Source organism: Asterias amurensis, chromosome 7 (genome assembly GCF_032118995.1).
Source record: "Asterias amurensis chromosome 7, ASM3211899v1".
NCBI classification, from domain to species: domain Eukaryota; kingdom Metazoa; phylum Echinodermata; class Asteroidea; order Forcipulatida; family Asteriidae; genus Asterias; species Asterias amurensis.
The window spans coordinates 14,944,403-14,963,990 of record NC_092654.1 but is presented as its reverse complement, the minus strand read 5'-3'; the positions used below and the strand labels follow the sequence as shown (position 1 = coordinate 14,963,990).

Here is a 19,588-nt window from a genome sequence, read left to right as displayed (position 1 = left end):
GATACGGCTCTGCCCAGCCACAGAGATATATAACAGAACAGACGGACGTATGAAGCATGAATCGGAATCGTAAACAAGATGGCGGCGCCCATAGAAGTGAACGGTGACTTGGCAACCGCTGCCGCAAGTGGAGACTTGAATGTAAGTTTTTACTCACTTTCTGTACAGTTAAAAACAAACATTATAGATTGTATAGAGATGGGAACGAGGGTTACGATTATCCTAGACCCAGTAACTGGGGCGCTGTACTCCTTTTCAACAATTTTTGACTTTATCTGTCGTACTAGCGCCCCAGGGAATGGCACAGAATTTTAACGAATACCCAGTTTTTCGCGACACCCAGCCACAAAAAATGCCTCAAAATGACAAAAAGACCAAACAAACTAGCTCAAAAATCGCCTACTCTATTCTCGATACGTCTAGGATGTAACATCAGGCATTTAATTGTACTCACGATCATTTTTTAAACTCCAAATCGATGATTTTTAACTCCGCATCGTGGAGCGATTGACAAGTCTGCGATTTTCGGATGTGTATGGTAACGAAACATGGCGTCGCGTTGTGGGTGGATGTCCATCAACGGCTGTTTAATGCTACACTTGTTACAGGCGTTGCAGCGAATGCTATACATTGTACACGGGGATGGGTACAGGCGCTGCAGCTAGCGAGTGCCCCCCACGTGCGTTCAATCATGGTCAACGTAACTTACACGGTGCCGGGTTGTTGGAAAATTATCAGAAAGGGGGTGAAAAGTTCTCAGAAAGGGAATATTGTCTGAAAGAGGGGATTTTTCTGGTCTGAAGTCTGCTGGATGAAGCTGGATGGTTCTGGATGAAGTCTGCTGGTCTGGATTTTTCTGGTCATCGCCCCCCCCCCCCCAAAAAAAAGGGGAAAAAAAAAGGGGGAAAAAAGATGATAAATAAATAAATAAAAATTCTACAGTGACACTGGCAGCACTAAACATTATAAGAAGCAATTTAACCATGCACAAAAATCGTAGGCCTAGATGAAGTACAGCGGTTTTTATTTATTTATCATATTTTTCCCCCTTTTTTGGGGGGGGGGGGCGATGACCAGAAAAATCCCCTCTTTCAGACAATATTCCCTTTCTGAGAACCTTTCACCCCCTTTCTGATATTTTTCCAACAACCCGGCACCGTATAAGTTACGTTGCCCATGATTGAACGCACGTGGGCACTCGCTAGCTGCAGCGCCTGTACCCATCCCCGTGTACAATGTATAGCATTCGCTGCAACGCCTGTAACAAGTGTAGCATTAAACAGCCGTTGATGGACATCCACCCACAACGCGACGCCATGTTTCGTTACCATACACATCCGAAAATCGCAGACTTGTCAATCGCTCCACGATGCGGAGTTAAAAATCATCGATTTGGAGTTTAAAAAATGATCGTGAGTACAATTAAATGCCTGATGTTACATCCTAGACGTATCGAGAATAGAGTAGGCGATTTTTGAGCTAGTTTGTTTGGTCTTTTTGTCATTTTGAGGCATTTTTTGTGGCTGGGTGTCGCGAAAAACTGGGTATTCGTTAAAATTCTGTGCCATTCCCTGGGGCGCTAGTACGACAGATAAAGTCAAAAATTGTTGAAAAGGAGTACAGCGCCCCAGTTACTGGGTCTACGATTATCCCAACTTTTTAATAATAATATTATTACTTTCTTGCAATTTTTTAACTATTTGTTTTGCCTTTTTTGAAAGTTTGATTTTTTGTTGGTTGCTTTTGTCGAGTTTTGTTTGTTTTTGTTATTTCATTTTTGATTGATTGATGATGAGTTTGACAGTCACTGGTTTTGAATGTTTCTGTACGTACGTCGTAACCCTTAAGTTTGACTGTTGTGAACTGAATGGTCTGTTTGGGTTCTACTATTAACTAAAAAAGCTGACAGTATGTTGACAACGTCGACAACAAATCAAGAGTGCCGACAACACGTCAACAACAACAAGATGACCAAAGTCTACTTCTACTCGGGTAGAAACTATCTATAACAAGTCTCCTGTGGTGAGCCTTTTACTATTACTAGTAACTAGGGGTCTAATTAATATTTTGGGCCTTCTTAACGCTATACGTTTTTAAATCGCCCTAAAAGTGAAAGTTTTATGACCGCGTTAGCCATTACATTAACTTAATGCGGCAGTGCATGTGGGCTGTCTGTTTACAATACCCGCCGTTCACACATAGCGTGCACACTAGGCCTGGGCGAATAATTCGAATATCCGGTTAATGGCGAAGAGGTTTTCCTATCCGTAACCGCGAATGCCCTTTTTTTCTTAACCGGATATCCGCATAGGGCGCGAATAGCTATTTATAAACCGGATAGTTCTGTAATTACAACCAAGTAACCGGATATTCTTTAATATCCGAATATCCGCGGACGTCGGGCGACAACTGACATGAATGTTTTGTCTGAATCCTAATGAAACTTCTATTAAGACAGCATAAAACAGCATAAATTAAGTATTTAACTATGCTCACCTCCGTGAAGAGTCAAAACAATGACATTTCTGACGTAATTTGTTCAAAGATTACAAAAGTTTTCCTTCACGTAGAGTCATCCACGATCAAAAGAAAAAGCAAATCGCCATCTTTAAATTAGATCCGGTCATTTTTATGAATGAACCGAGTGACACTGTCTAAAACTAATATCAATCCGCCCAGAAGATCTCATTCACGAACGAACAGCGCCCTCTAGCGACAAAAAAAAAATTTTCTAAATATTTTTTTATTTTTATTTTTTTTATAGCGCCCTCTAGCGGCGAAAAAAACTATTCGAATATCCGGTTAATTTCGGATAGTTGGCCAATAACAAAATTTCACTATTCGCCCAGCACTAGTGCACACACTGACACACTGCCTTGTAACACCCCTTTCACAGAATGGTTTAATCCAACTCGACCGTGGCTCAGCAGTTGTCGATTCAGTATGCTGGTATCCGCAGGTGCAGCACTTGGTGACCAAAAAATAAAGCATTGAACATTAGATAAGAGATGTAAAAAAACAAGCGATGCGACACAAAAAAACCCAGTATGTTCAGAGCAGTAATTGCATTTTGTTGACGATGTTTTTTAATTTCACTCAACTAAAAGGAAATGCAAGCATAAAGAATGTATATTGAGTGTGTGGGGAACGTTTTGGTTGTGTAGTTCAAAGGAAACTTCAGTTATTGATGGCTAACGGTCGTAAAAATGTCACCCACCTATTAATGCCGATTTTAAAAACGTATTGAGCTTAAGAGGCCCAAAATATGAGACCCCTTTAAGGCTCAAGGGGGAGCTTTATAGTTTCTACAAGTAACCAAAGTCAAAATTTTCACAGATTTGTGATTTTATGCATTGTTAGGATACTTCAAGTGAGGATGCTGGCTTCGACAAATACAAAAGGTTACATACATGTAGCATGAGACACTCACAGGTTGTGTGTGAATTTAACCAAATGTTGTCTGATTTCCATCTATCTTTTAACAGTTTGTAAGATCACTTCTAGCCAAAGGCGTCGATGTGAACAAGAAATCCAATGATGGCTTCACTCCTCTGTGCAATGCAGCTTTCTGGGGCTACAGTGATATTGTGCAATACCTTCTCAGTCAGGGGTAAGTTTAAGTCTATTGAAGATAAACAAAGGAAGACAATTCAAACAAACACTGACTTTACTTTTATTGTATATTCTTCATTTTTAATTATAATGTTTTCGGTTTTCTTAAAGTGTGCATTATTTATAAATCCACATTATTATTATTAGTAGTATAGAAAGTTAATAGGAAGATTAGGTTCGTACTACTAAGTAACTACGTATGCTTGTATTTTGTACCATGTAAGTTTTGATTTTTCCAATGTAATGTTTTCCTGAGAAAATAGAATTAGTGGTGCAAACAACTTACCAACCAAATGGACCGAGAGTATAAATGCAAAAAATAGTTAATGGCCTGACGTTTCGACCCTAGCAGAGTCTTTCTCGAAGGCTAAATGACAACACAACAAACATGAACAGGTAACTAAGTGAAACATAAGCAGTGAAGTGGAAATACATGAATGGGGTTAGAAAGCATACATAAAAAGGCAGGGGGTAAACAATGAGTAGGGGGACAAAAAGGGGGGGGGTGAAGGGAAGGGACTGGCTTGACCACAAGCAAGAAGATGGAAAGGACAACATCAAGGGTGGTGAGGTTGGGTAAAAAGTAATTTATTAGTGAATGAGGCTCAGGCTAAAAGGCTATGGGGAAAAAAGGAGACGCCAAAACAAAAGGTTTATTAGTCGTTTCCTTCTTGGATGTTCAGACCATGATGTTGAATGGTCTGGAGGCGTCTAATCCAGAGTTTCTCCCTACTCAAACGCACAGTCTCTCTGTGGTTGCCTAGTGCCTCTATGCCCTGTAAGATCATGTCAGAAATTGAGTGATTAGGAAGATTGAAGTGATGACCTACAGGTGTATCTAGCTTTTGGGTCTTGACTGTAGATCTGTGGCCGTAGAAACGCCTCTTGAGTGTAGTTCTTGTTTCACCTATATATTGAACACCACAGACTCTGCAAGATATGAGATAAATGAGATTAGTGGTGGTGCAGGTGACATGACCCCTTGTCTTATGGGTGGTACCGCCGGTGTTACTGGTGAAGGAGTCCGATTCCCTGATGGGTTGTCTACAGACGATGCATTTGGAGATGTTGGAACACCTAAAAGTTCCCTGTGGTAGAGGGGGATTAACATCATCATTAATGGGAGGGACTTCTGCTCGGACAATGAGATCCCTGAGACTTGGTGGGCGTCTGTAGGCAACTATGGGTTTTCCTCATACTACAATTAAAGTAGTACTCCTAGTCTCCCTCCAAGATTGTAACAAGGCTTCCTTCAGGTGGAAGGCGAAACCCCTTTTACCCTCAACATGTCCAATGTGCACTATACCCTTCTTGAGCCCAAATGGCAAATAAAAGTCGACCAAGATAACCAACAAAAACAGCATTTGAGCCTGAGTACAGAGGGAGTTTGTTAACACTGTAGTTTTGTCCCTAGTTACTCAAGTTTTACCCTTTGTCGTTAAGCCCCTCTCTTATGTGGAACTGTCTAAAGGAAATTTATGGGGAAATGTAAAACAATCTAACCCTTAGCATTGGCCTAACAAGAGTCCCCCTTGAGAACCTGTGTTCCTAATGAGATCTAACGTGCACAAATGAATGTCTTGTTACATTATTAAAAAGACCCCCAAATTATGTATTTTCCCCTCCCCCCTTGCCCCCCCCCCCCCCCCCCATCATCATTGAAATGTCTGCCTTCGCCACTGGCTAAGGGCACCCACCAAGATGCTAAAACATTAATGTAGATGCTAATTTCCAACTGTTTTTAGAGCTGATGTCAACTTGAGCAACAGTGGAACAAGATGGACCGCCTGCCATTGCGCTGCATTTCAAGGTCATGGTCGAGTAATCATGAAACTCATGGAAAGAAAACCTGAACTCTCATTGAAGGACAGCAAAGGAAGGTAAACTCTCACTTAAAAAAACGTCAATGATTACTCTGGGAAAGTAAATCACTCGCTCTTTTTAAACAAAAACTGAAGCTTTATCCCACCAGCCGTTTCAGTAAAGTCTTTAAACATACTTTACTGTTATTGGACCCCCCACCCTGGTGGTCGAACTATATCTCGTTGTGCTACTTTTGCTAATTGTGGACGTACACATCATACTGCAATACTCCTCTGCCATTAAAAATGAGTCGATTTGAATTGAATTATTGTTACTTGTACACTTGTTTTAGGTGTTATTTTGTTTATTCATCTTTTGTAAAGCTGTTTTGTTTCGTTTTGTAGTCTGTTCCTTGACAAGTCTGTCTTTTTGGAACGAGCTTCACTTTCATTGATTATTGACTACTTTTTGATGATGATATGTGAAAATAATCATTGCTTTTGAACTTGAGTTGAATACTGCTTTTGTCAAACCTTCACCAATGCTAAGTGTACCGTCAATAAAACTACATAAAATCGTGTTTTTAATGTTCGACACCCATTTTGTTTCTAAACTGCAAAATAGTTTACAATTACAAACTAGAAGGCTTTGGAACTCCCTGCCTGAAACTGTGAAACTTTCAACTTCACTTTTGGCCTTTCAACTTCACTTTTGGTTTTTCTTTTTCAGAGCAGCGCAGCAGAGATGCCGGCACTTTAAAAATGTCCATTTGTGTATTAAAAATGTTTTTAAATGACTTATTTTTTAAGGGTGATGGCCGGTCGGCTTCCATCAGGACTGGCCCATCAGATCACTCATGTGTGCATTCTTACATTTTATGTCTTACTATTACTTATTATAACAAACCTCTTGCTCGCTCTGTATTCTGGTTGGCTGAAACACGGTCACGTGGGATGAACTAATATAGGCTGCTGATCGCGCGCGCGTGTTTTGCGGGAATAGTACCAGAGCGGGCACTAGTCTTTGCAAATAGTGCCCGCGGTAACAGCGCCCTCTCTTGACTTGAACCGTGAACAAACTACAACATTTTTTTTTTCTGTTCTTATTTTACATTTTAAGACCGAGCTATGTTATAAAACACATATTGACTGGCATAATTCGGTAACTAGTGTACGTCTATTCCCCCTCGGGCCTGTGAGTGACCACAAAAGGGGCCTATTTCCTTCGGCCGTCGGCCTCAGGAAATAGGTCGCTCTTCTGGTCACTCAAAGTCCCTCATGGGAATACACGTATACTAGTTACCTCGTTGCCAGTCAATATGTGTATAATAGTAGAGGTTGGTTAAATTTTGATGAAGAGTTTCAAATAACCTGAGTCAGAAACCTTAATTTCTTTTTTGATTTTATTTTTTACAGATTTGAGACAGACAAATCTACATGTATTATGTGCAATGTGTATAATTTCCTTTTTCTTGTTCTTTTACATGTTTACTGTTTATTTTCCACTTTATAATTATTGTTGTTTAATTGTTTAATTCTACTTAGACTTTGGTGTTTTAATCTTTTCATGCATATTTTCATTGGACCTTTTTGGTCACAATGTGATTATATAAATTTTTACTATTATTATTATATTATTATTATAATATCAATAAAATATACCAATGTATTAATCATTTCATAATAATGCCCTTTTTGGTTATGGAAAATGACACACTCCCAATTTACGATGCATTCGTTTTCCTTGATTTGATTCAGGACGTCAGTTGATTTTGCATCAGCATTAGAGACCATCTGGCCATTCTTTGCAGCAGAAGGATGTAGGCGGACACCCAAAGCAGATCTTATCAGACTTGATATTGTTCAAAAGGTGAGCTCGTAATTTTTAGACAATGTACAAGTTTACTTCCCATTCTAAATTATGCTTCCAGGCCTGATACTTGAAGGCAATGTAAAACTATAGTTTTGGAATACTACTGGAATACTACATAAATGTAGATATTTTTATTATTTTTTTTTTGGGCAAGTCACCAGACACACAAGGCCTGAAGGCCACTTCAAGGTGCGGGCTACAATTTTTTTTTTCCAGAGGCCAGTGGCAACTACTCCTAGGGCTGAAACAGGGTTTTACAGTCCATACGGATGTAGGCTTGGGTATCATCAATTCAAAGCCTGGCCGGTTGAGCAGAAAGCACTACCTCTCCAAATTTTATGTAGCAAGTGTCACGACCGAGATTCGAACTGACAACCTGCTGATCAAACACCAGAGCTTGAATCCGGTGCTCTTAAGCGCTCGGCCATGAAACGCCATGATAAACAATGCATATAATCAAACATGTGAAAATTTCATTTCAAAGGGTGGTCATGGTTTTGAGGTACCTTCGAAAACCTGGAACGAATAACTCCATGCAGGAAGAATATGTCACAAAATTTTTATAAAATTCAAAACTCAATTTGTTGGACAGAGTGCGACCTTTGTAAGCAAGCTGGCAGCTAAAAACTCATTGAATACTTTGTAAATTTTGGAGTATTTTTTTCCTCATTCTAGGTTAAAGACTATGACCCAAGCATTCCCCAGGATTTAGCTCATTTTTCCAGGCCAGGATCAGCGTATGCAATGAGGTCTCAATCTCTACGAGGAGACAGCAATCAAAACAAGGTATTGTCATCAATCAAAGACTTGGATCGGATGTGTTGTCTTGATAGAAAACAATGAAAACTTGGAGAGAAAATCCATTTGAATCTCGTCAGTGGCTCTCATAAAATGTCATCAGTAGTCCGTCCCACATCATTTCAAACCATAAAATTACCACAAAACAATCAACAACAAACCTGAAATTTTGACCATGCCGGCATGGCAGAATTTTGAGATTTTGGACCAAAAACCCAAACTCAATTTTGTTAAATAATAAATCTAAAACTTTTGCTTAGTTACCAAGTCCTTACTTGTAAAATGTCTTCAGTAGTCCGTCCTACATCATTTCAAACCATAAAATCACTGAAATAATTTTGACTCCAAATCTGAAATTTTGACCATGTCGTCATGGCAGATTTTTTATTTTATTTTGGACCAAAAACCCAAACTCAAAAGATTTTAATAAATCTCAAAGTTTTGCTTATTTACCAAGTCCTTACTGTATGATGTATTAATGTATAAGACAATAGACTTGCATCATGCTTTTACCATCTTTCTTATACTGTCCTTTATAGAGTTATGCATCTCAGATGGGTGACGTACTGGCTGAGGAAGATGAGGGGATACAGAATGCCAGAAATCAAGATCCTTCTTTCAATATCTGGAGGAGTTGATAGAGGAATGTAACTTTTGTGCATCGGACACAAGTTCTGATGGCTGCATCATGATTGGTTCTAATCCCAGTCATGAGACTCTTGTGTTCTTGGAAAAGACATTTAACTACATTGGGAGACTTTTACACGGTCCTTTGTCACAGTATTGTACGTGCTCAGACCTACGCGCGCAAAACGGAGTAAACGCCCGCTTGCTCAGAGCCGCAAGAAAGGGCCGACATGTCTGCTGCCGCCAGCGTCTCAAAAGTCTCCTATTGACCCCTTGCACGCGGGTCACACGCGGCGACTGATGCCACGCTCACCATGTTGGCGGGCAGTTAGGTTTACGTGTATTAACGCCGCGTCGCCTAAAATGCACAATTACTGCATAACGCACGGCATAGAGTTATATATGAAAACGCACAGTGAAATTGCCCACCAGTATGGCGCATTCAAGATTTTTCTGATATTGACGTCAGGTGAAATGGGTCAATTGATTGTCATCATCACCCAGGAGTAAAATGGTACTTTTGAAGATAGAGATTGTTGTTGATGTGAATGATTTTTCTATCTGTGTGCCGACTTGTGTTCCTGTTGCTGCATATTTCAAAGGAGTTGACAATGTTTATAGAACTGTTAAGGCACAATGAACTTGGGTAGAAACAGTGTAGGCGCTTCGGTGGTTTAAAAGTGTCTGAATATAAGCCGCTAGCTACCGGGCAATTTTGGTAGGCTAGTTGGTAAAACACTGCTCTAGAATTGCAAAGATCGTGGGTTCGAATCCCACCCGAGTAATATTCCTGTGATATTTTTTTCAAAGGACTCGGGAAAGTATCTGTGTATGGGTAAAAAAACAAAATTAGTATTCTGTTATTGTAATTATTACAATGCTTAGGATGTATTAGGATGATTCCTGATTTCGGGATTGTTCATTGATTTCTTTGTGCCTTCAGAATTTTGTGAAAGAGGATTAATTGCTTACAGGTATGAATGACGAGAGACTCTGCCTTGATTATGACCAAACCTCAAGATATTTATTTTTTGAAATAATGTAGAGTTTGTAAACCTCTAAATTAACATGCTGTAAATTCTAGGTGCTTAACCTCCACCTGAGACGTCATGCTATTGCTCCAGCTCCATTATTTTGCACAAATTGCGTAATTGGTACGCAGGGAGCGATTTCATCCAGCACTTTTGCATTGCATATCAAAATCAGGGCTGTATGCTTCGTTTTTGAAAGGGCAAGGGCACCAAGGCATTTTCTTTTCGGTAAAGGGCACCCTATGATAAAATTGCAAATTAGTACTGGAGCATTGCAAGGGCACCAAGGCAATGACCAGGGGACACGGAGGCAATCGCTTTCATTGCCTCTGTGAAGTATCAGGCCTGCAAAATATTTTGACAGGACAGACCTGAATGCTAATATTGAGTATAGCAAATGATGATTTTTGAGTAGCAAACTGGAACATTTTTTGTGGCATTTTGCTCTGCCATGCAAGGGAAATCGTTCACAGGTACGTATTAAACAAATACACCATTCATACGAAGTAATGGAGCGCTGCAACAATAGCAAGAGGTCATAGGTTAAGTCGCATAATTCCCTCGGTTTATGCGACAGGAATGACGCATGCCTCAAGCATTATCCTTCATCTTCACACTAAGAGTCTTTTGTTTACAAAACTAAGGAATCGTTTATCAATTACCATGACAACAAATGTTAAGAGGCAATAGACACAAAAGTTTGCTTAATGCTCAACAAAGCACGATTTATGTAAAATTATTTATTCATTCATCATTTCTCAAAATAAAACATTTCAGATGGAAACATCCTTCTCAGAAAAATTCCTGCAGGGCCCCATCTGTATTGTACTAAACGTTAGGTATTGACTTGGAGCATCATTGCTTATTATTAGGTCTCGTACATTTCAATCATCGAGCAGTCAGGGCCCAAGTTACAGGCATAAACTTATGTAATTGAGCATAGGTTGTAAAACCAACAAAACCAAACAGCCAGTGAGTGTTTAGTCTTCATTTTAAGAAAAGTGGACAAATAAAACCCCTCGAACGTGGCATGGGATACAAACCCAACTGCCATTCCATTCTGTTCAAACTTAAGGAGGGGGAGGCTGGTCATTAAATGTTTCTTTTCTTAAACTTTGACAGTATTTCAGATTCTCTGTAATTTGGTCGTGGTATGAACATTATAATTCAGATGGAACTTAACTTATTAAGAAAGAAGTAAACCAAATGAATATTTTCACTGTAAAAAATGTATAAATTCTGTACTTGTGCAAAGAGCATTTAACTATTGATGCATCACATTTGTGGATTACAGATTTAACTTCATACATCAGACAAAAATTTAAAAAAGGACTTTGAGGATCTTTAGAAATGTCGCCTTATTTTGAAAACTTTTTTGTGATAAATACCGAACCTGCACTGTGCCTTTTATAAATACCAAGCTATACCAGACATCAAAATGTATTGAATAAAAACAATACCGATGGTAAATTTTGTGTTTACAGATCGTTAAAGACCTGCTTGAACGAAAATGTCAAGTCGAGAACTTTGCTGAATTCCACTTAAAATGTTTTCGATGAATAAGGATATCGAGTCATATATATGATTATAAATAGGTTTCAATTGTGTAAAAAACCCAATCATTTTGTATGCCCTTATCCACAGCTTTTCCGCGCGATTTGCTAAAAGCCCTGTTACGTAATCAGTCTAAAAACGTCATAAGTAGATAAAGCCGCTTTGTTGCAGCGTGGATGTATAACAAAGCAAGGCATTGTCCTTTGACACCCGCTCTCAATGGCAGAAGTGTTTTTAGTTTTTCAAAAAACCTTTAGGTAGGGGCCTGATTTTTTAATCGATTATTACGAAAAGTTCAGAAGTGTACACATATCAAAATTACATTAAAATGGTGAACAAGTGCATTATAAACAAGTAAAAATACCATTTCTGTTGAAAACATTCCGCTCAGGTAGCTGTTTAAAAAAGATTAAATGTTTTGTTAAATGCTTAAGCCTCCTACGTTGTTAAAGACAAATATTTATGAACACAACACATTCCAGAAAGTGTGTATCATTCAGGTAAAAAACACAAGAGTAAAATCTGGCCTTGGACAATGCAAAGTATGGTTTATTGAGCTATATCGTTGAAGGTAAAAACAAACAAGATATGACCATGTAATCAGGCCTTGAACTTGGCACTTACAATGTAAAGGAGCACATTAAGGGGCACTTCTGTGAGGAAAGTGTAAATTAGTAAAGAATCTCATTTATAAAAATCTCATTTATAATGCAATTTTAAAAGGTGTTCACAATATTTGTAAGACTGAAAATAGAAACGCTCACAGATTAGCATACAACATACATGTACATAGTCATTGTGGAAAACTTCCCTTGAAATCTTATTGCATCAAATCCTACAGGTTTTGAGAAATTAGTCAAACTAGTTCTGATCTCAACGGTCCAAAACCTGATGTTTAAAAAAAGTAAAGTCATAATTAGTTTTTTAACTGTGACTTTGATATTAACCAAAACACAAATCGTTGACATTTTGCAATTAACATTGTTGTAAAGGTTTAAAGGTTGTTTAAAAAGGCCATTTTCAATCTGCAAAGGCCACTTTAACGGGGAAATCTTAAAGTCTATAGACGATGTGACCTCTGACGTCACACGAAAACCATACCATGATTCGCGTGCATACCGCCGGACAAAACCTTTGTGTTTTGGCAGCCAGCTAGAAAGTGTATGCAATCTTACCATGACTGCGTGTCTTTTTGCCCAGCGAAACATGACGTTTACAGTGTTTTTTTCAACAGAGGGCGGTTTGAATGTAAACATAGGTCACATCATCTATAGATAAAGTTTGAAGGGGCATCAAGGCTAAGACCAGAGGTGACAGAGGTAATGGATTCCGTGCCTCCATGTAATTCAATGCCTGTCATGGTGATACCATCTTTATCCGATTTCCTTGTACAATGCGATAATAAATAGTTTTATTTCAAATTAAACAAAATCAAGCTCGTACTAAATCTGGAAACACACCAGACGATTTTCACAATGCTGATGGTGTACTTAAATAATATTTCATAATTTACAGTAATATAATGTTCCTTTTTGTACATGACATGCAAACATTTTATTCTGCGTTTAGTTATCAAAAACACCTAAAGTTTTAACATTTAAATGTTACTATTTAAAAAAGAAAGAAATGTAAAGTAATGACCTAAAAGTATCCACACAAACACCTTCCAACTGAAGATTAACCTTGCAAATTCGGAAAAGAACTAATCAAGATTGTACGGTCTATTTCTTGAGTGGCAGTTTACGTTAAAGACACTGGATACTATTGGTAATTACACAAAAACAGTTACATGGTAACAAGCAATGGAGAGCTGTTGACAGTATAATACATGAGAAACGGCTCCCTCTGAAGTATCGTATCTTTGAGAAAGAGGTAATTTCTCGCCCATAAAAAGACTTCAGGCCAAAACCCTTTTAAGGCATCACACATTGGTGCCACAAGGATTATTTCTTGCAACTTGGATGTCCAAATGAGTCAAACTTTGTACAGATTTGTTATTTTATGCATTTATGTTAGGATATACCAAGTGAGAAGACTTAAGATAAAGAACCAATCAAGTGATGTGCTACAAAGACGTATTAAAGGCACTGGACACTATTGGTAAAAGTCAAAGACAAGCCTTCACAGTTGGTGTATCTCAACATATGCATGAAAAAACAAACCTGTGAAAATTTGAGCTCAATTGGTCATCAAACTTGCGAGATAATGAAAGAAAAAAACACCCTTGTCACACGAAGTTGTGTGCGTTTAGTTGGTTGATTTTGAGACCTCAAGTTCTAAATATAAAGGTCTCAAAATCAAATTCGTGGAAAATTACTTCTTTCTCGAAAACTATGGCACTTCAGAGGGAGCCATTTCTCACAATGTTTTATACCATCAACCTCTCCACATTACTCGTCACCAAGAAAGGTTTTATGCTAATAATTATTTTGAGTAATTACCAATAGTGTCCACTGCCTTTAACATTGCTCAGAAACAGTAATGTGGTTAACTAAAGTCCACTGCACTGTAGAGTGCTAATGCCATGTGTTCTGGAGCCATGTGTATGTTCCAGCACAAACCGAGACGTGAAAGCTTGACGTAATGCCACACCACCCACAAATTGCAGTCATGATAAGTTAGAATATGTACATATGTAAAACATATTTCATCCAAAAATATTCCAGCCAAGAATCTGAAAATAAAACAGACAAAGAAAGGTATGAAAAATATGAAAAGTACAATACAATTGTTCTTTTGCATCTTTTGTTTGTCCTCCTTTTATGGTGAGCTTGCCAGTTAGTTTAGATTCTTGATATAGGTAAGGTTAGAGGCATCTGTCTCCTGAAAATGTCAAGACTTTACCGATGCCAGCAGGGATAGACCTATATGCAAGTTTTAGTTCTCTGTTGGCAGGAAAGAAATACCGATCCCCATGCTGTGGTTTAGGCACTTGCCTGGAGACCAGTATTTTTCTTTATTTTTTTTTCCTTCCATTTTAGGCACTTCAACCCATGTTTTCATCTTTTAAAAATTTTTTTGTAAGGGTCGCAAAGTATTTTGCTCAGAGTGCTGGGCGAATTTTTTTAGTTGTGGGCTGTGGCTCAAACACCGCTCACTAGGTACCAAAGCTGCAAAACCGTGTCTCACACCAACCTTCAATCACTGTTCGTCTGAATCTTTGTCCTTCTCAATCGTCGTACTTTCTTCACCATCTCCTTCTTCCTCGTTGTCATCTTGGCATATACGGGTGGCAGAGAGAACTCCTTGCCCACAGCTGTGCTGATGTGTAACCCAATCCTTCCTCTGACAGAAACTACTACAGTAGGACACAGACTGACATCCCATGCACTCACATAGAGCTTCACGCCCACAGTTCACACATGCCTGGAGAAGAAGTCAAAACATTGTATAACTTTTGCTCTTCAATTCATTACATTTTCAAGTTATGACATTTTGTAGTAAATTGTTTGTCTTCCACTCAAGAAATAGGTCAATAAAATTGTCTTTTAATGCACACATATCCACCCTGCTAGGTGTTCAAGGTGCAGTCAAATAAAAAAAACACCCCCAAAACAGATACAACTAAATTAAGCTTTGAAAACCACCAACTGTTTTGGTTATTTGCCAGTGATTAAAGGAACACGTTGCCTTGGCTCGGTCGAGTTGGTCTTTGAAAAGCGTTATAACCGTTTGTTATAAAATGCATATGATTAGAAAGATATTTTAAAAGTAGAATATAGTGATCCACACAAGTATCACACGAAATTGCGTGGTTTCCCTTTTACCTCGTCGACTAGCACGGTCGGCCATTTATGGGATGGCCGACCGTGTTAGTTTGCCCATTTATGTTTCAATGTATGTTAACAATACCTTTATAAGATGTGTTGTCTTTGCATTGGCTACGGCTTCCATCTTATCTGCTCTAGCCTGAGCCAGAGCCTGGGCTACAGCACTATCCTTCTCTGCTCTCGCCTCTAACAACGCTCTAGAAAACTGCATTTGTGCTTCCAAGCGTATCTGTGATAGAGCCTAGAGATAGAAAGTAGTCGAAACTCATTAAGAGAAGGCATTAACAATGTTCAAAGATGTCTTGGAAACCCCCCTCAATCTTTATCCATGGTTGCTCCTCAAAACTTTATGCCTGAAGCGACTGTTTTAACTCTTGGCCACAAGCCTCTGTCTGCAGAACTGCAGATCATCATTGTAATGGAGTGTGGCAGTGAAACTTTGCAATTTTATATAAAATTCTGGCTTTTCCATTTCATTCGGCTCCACCTCTTGAAATGGAATACTCCACGCTCCACCTTGTGATTAAATTCTGCAACAATGCACTTGCATGTGTCCAATTTTGTTTTCAAAAAAACAATGAAAAATATCCATGCTAGTACAAGTACTGAATAACTGGGCCCAATCTCATAGAACTGCCCAGCAGAATAATTTTGCTGATTTTTTTTCTGCTGAGCAGAACTGGAAACCAGTCATACTGTCATAGGCTGTACACTTGGAATGGCATTTTGGCTGGCTACCTCCTTCTGGTGAGCACCACAATTGTTTTGTGCTTTTAAAGTATCTCTTTGAAACAGGGCCCTTCTGAAGCTGTCAGCAAGAAGGTCTGAACACTTACTTCTTTTTTCTCAGCATCAAACATGATCTTGCTGTTCAAGATGGCTGCATCTCTACTGGCTGCTGATTGGGCCTTGGCCTGCTCGATCATTGTCTTCAGTTGTTGTACACTCTGTGCAAGCTGATTGGCCATCTGCAATAGAAACAATTGAAAGTTTAAGAACCTATCTTAACTCCTTAGGAAGATGCACCAGCAGCCCGAGTGGGCACACAGGTTGCTCATCAATTACATCAACAATCCTCATAGTCACAGGTACCCAATTTCTACCGAGTGATAAGACGCAATTGTCAAGTGTCAACACCAGGATTCTAAACTACACATTACAAGGCCACCAGAACAAGAGTTCGGACCCAAATTTCATGACTCTGCTTACAGTACGCAGATAATCAGCATTTACGGAAGCAGGGAATTCTTCGCTTACGCCAAGCATATTTCACAGGTCAGCAGGGAATTTTGGCTTGAGCGCCTGTGTACTCCACATAATTATTCATTCTGTGTCTACAAAGCTGTGCAGAAATTCACAGTTTGCACAACAGGCAGAGAATGTTGATTGTAAGCGCAGAATTAGGTGGTAAGCAGAGCCATGAAATTGGATAATATTGAATAATTCAATGCACAGTGTATGATATTGACTAACTCACCTCTTCTAGATGCCACCAGTGTTGCTGATCAAGGTCACTAGTACCAGTTATTTTGGGTGTGCTTGGAGGCATGGGGCTCAGCACTAGGTTAGCACTAGCAACCTCCAATTGACTAGCAGTGCTGTCTAAACTCATTGAACGAGTCTCTTCAGGGTCTGTGTAGAATCAAGAACAATGCAATAAGTCAATTAACAATAAATAACAACGAGTTCTTTTGGCACATTTACAATTCCGTAGCAATGCGCTTTACAGTAGTGCAATATACATTTGGCTAATAACATTCCTGTAATCTTTCTCAGCTCCCTGCAGAGTATACAGCTCCTCCACGCTCTGACATAGTGCTCCAAAGGCTTTTTCATACACAATATCAACTGCTACCTTAGAAGGTAAATTGAAACCCTATCCATAGATCAAGTCTGGTTTTACTTTGTGTTATTCCAATGGTCTTCGTTTACATGTCTTTAGTTATTCTGTGAAAATAGAGTTAGCTGTTGCAAACTGCTTACCAACCAAAACAACCTTGTAGTCAGTGTTGTAGCAACGGTGCGCGGTGCTGGGCGGGCCTGCCCAGAACTCACAGTTAATTTGCCCAGCACTCTGAGCAAAGTATATTGTACCGCCCAACACAGACTTCCCCAAGAGTTATACTGATACAATTGTTGCGACTTAAGTTCCCTCATTACCATCTTTGAGTTTCATCTTCTTCTTCAATGTGGGCGTTGGTGGCAGGCTATCACTCTCATTGCGTCTGCGTCTTTTATATGGCACAAAGAGTCGCACTGGGCCAGAAGATTGGGATGTCTCCTAAAAAAATAACAATTGGATGATTGTTATCAACATTAATTATCATCTCAGAAAGTTCTATGGAGATAAAACTCTGGATTACAGGAAAAGTTTGCAAGATTGTGCTGTGTAAAATGTTCTCTGGTGCACTGTAGGACAATTCAGAACCGCTTTACACATAACTTCATTCATTTAAAAATTATGAATTTAAGTTATTTGCTGTTTAATTCATTCCGTGGGAATAAAGGGGTGGGGGTATGCATTGCAAACACCCATAAATCCACTACTGTTTGTCATGTCTGAAATGAAAAATGGTAATCTGTTTTAGAAGGGACTACAAAAGATATATATTTCAGGCATGCTATACTCGCCCCTTGGAAAAAAAAGTAGGAAAATTGGGTAGAGTAGTAAGGTTTTTTAAAAATTTTTGATCAGGCTGCTTTTAAATAACAATTTAATCATGAGAGCAAAGAAAATCAGAGATGAGTGGAAAGGAATTTGATGGCTTTATACCACTGACTCGTCATCACAACAGGCTCCACATGTACAGGACGCAGCGTGAGGGGTTAATATGCCCTCCTCTATCAAACAATTTAAGGTCCTGCCTCCATAGCGAATGCTCCTCTTCCAATCTTTGCTGCTTCCTCTACCACAGTAACTTTCAAACTCCGATGGCGTGTACCAACTCTCTTGGAATCTGATGCAGCGTCCCTTACCCCCTAAAAAAGGAAAAGCAGGTTTTTATATTAATTTTAAATTCAGCTTTCACAAAGTGGACCTGGGGTGTCGAGCAATCTAGGTGAGATTCATCTTTGGAAGGGCCCAAGAAATTTACTTTTACTAATGTTTCAGTTTGCACTATACACCAGGCTGTGTGTTTCTACTTTGTTTTTGTAGATTTTTCGTAGTTTTTGGGAACTAGGTCTTGCTTTTAATTCTATGTAGTTGGAGAAGACTTCGGGAGACTAATATATGTTACTAGACTTATGCTTCGTCGTACAATCAAGTATGCACTTTTACATGCATTGTAACGTAGGCCTATTTTACCAAAACCAATTTGGCAATCATGTATTGAAATCAGTTGGAAATCTTTCCAAATCCTGCCACACATTTTTCAATCAATTCACGAAAAAGAAATCTCATTTGAATAAATTAGATGCTAACTCTATTTCATAACAAATGAAACAAATGATGGCAGGGTATTGAAACTGGTCCTCTTTTATTCTTCAAAATCAAAGCACAAAGAATAACGTCAATAAGAATAGATCCCTGCCATCATAACTCTCAAAAGTACAACAAAATTTATTTATTTAAGTGTATGCAAATGGTAGGCCCCCTAACTCTTCTATCAATCGAATCAGTCAACTTCAAGTTCATCTTTCAATTCAATCAAGTCAAGTTGTAGCCCCACTGCCACTTGTGTGGCCAAGGATAGCTGAAGGATTCAGCTATCCTTCCTTCCCCTTGGCCACACAAGTGGGGCTAGTCAAGTTATTAATGAACTTATGAAATAATTTTATAGCCGAGTGCATTATAATAAAACTTGTATTAATAGGAGTGTTATAATAATGCAGTCTTAATTACCAGATCCAAGCTTTGATTTGTGTAGCTCGGCACTGATATTTCGACATCGCACCGGCAGAACTCCATTGGGCGCATTAACCAACTCATCCCAGCTGTAATGTTGACGTTTATCCCCGGACGGAGTCCCTGGAGTGCACGGTGTAGCCGGAGTTTTCAGTCCGTCCACATTATCTACAAGATGTGCATGAGAATCCTGCACAATGGCAACCAGTCTAGTTGCCCTCCCTCCCTGTACAGTTGTTATAATTCCAACTGGGTGTGGATGAAAAACTTCGTCTGCAGATACTGAAGAATTGCTGATTCCTTCGTGTCCATCAGCACTGTTTTCATTCGAGTGGTCTGCGGTGGAATTATAGTTTGTATCGTCGGCACCATTCGGCAACCCCTCGGCAACGTTGTGCATATCGATGTTGCCTGCTTCGGCAATACCGACGGATACTTCAGTTACTTCGCAACCTTCCGTGTTATCCATGGTTTATGAATAATCCCGTAAAATGAGTCTTTTGGCTCTGCAGGACAGTATTTAGGTATACGTTCAACTAAAACCAAGTAGAATTCTTTCTCAGTACCTGCAATAATTTGTAATATTGTGCTTTTTCTGATCGGTGAATTTCGACCAGAGTTCGTCAAAATGGCCGAGCTGTTTCGCAGATTGTCGATTCCGCGAGTTCAATGTA

At 39.1% G+C, this 19,588-nt stretch overlaps 2 protein-coding genes across 2 annotated transcripts; one reads left to right on the top strand and one right to left on the bottom strand.

Annotated features, from left to right (window-relative positions):
- The first annotated feature begins 7 nt into the window (after nucleotides 1-7).
- LOC139939915 (uncharacterized) lies at nucleotides 8-9,780 on the top strand. The gene is made up of 6 exons (XM_071936076.1): nucleotides 8-141; nucleotides 3,486-3,610; nucleotides 5,358-5,492; nucleotides 7,173-7,284; nucleotides 7,963-8,073; nucleotides 8,625-9,780. Exons 1-6 carry the CDS (start codon nucleotides 79-81, stop codon nucleotides 8,721-8,723), a joined length of 645 nt encoding a protein of 214 aa, XP_071792177.1. The 5' UTR covers nucleotides 8-78; the 3' UTR covers nucleotides 8,724-9,780.
- A 3,037-nt stretch (nucleotides 9,781-12,817) lies between these two features.
- On the bottom strand, nucleotides 12,818-19,570 carry LOC139939914 (deformed epidermal autoregulatory factor 1 homolog). The gene is made up of 8 exons (XM_071936075.1): nucleotides 18,912-19,570; nucleotides 17,841-18,046; nucleotides 17,228-17,348; nucleotides 16,545-16,699; nucleotides 15,904-16,035; nucleotides 15,150-15,308; nucleotides 14,433-14,663; nucleotides 12,818-13,971 (listed from the first exon to the last, which is right to left on the bottom strand). The coding sequence occupies exons 1-7, from the start codon at nucleotides 19,381-19,383 to the stop codon at nucleotides 14,439-14,441; spliced, it is 1,470 nt and encodes a 489-aa protein (XP_071792176.1). The 5' UTR covers nucleotides 19,384-19,570; the 3' UTR covers nucleotides 12,818-13,971; nucleotides 14,433-14,438.
- Between the last annotated feature and the right edge of the window lie 18 nt (nucleotides 19,571-19,588).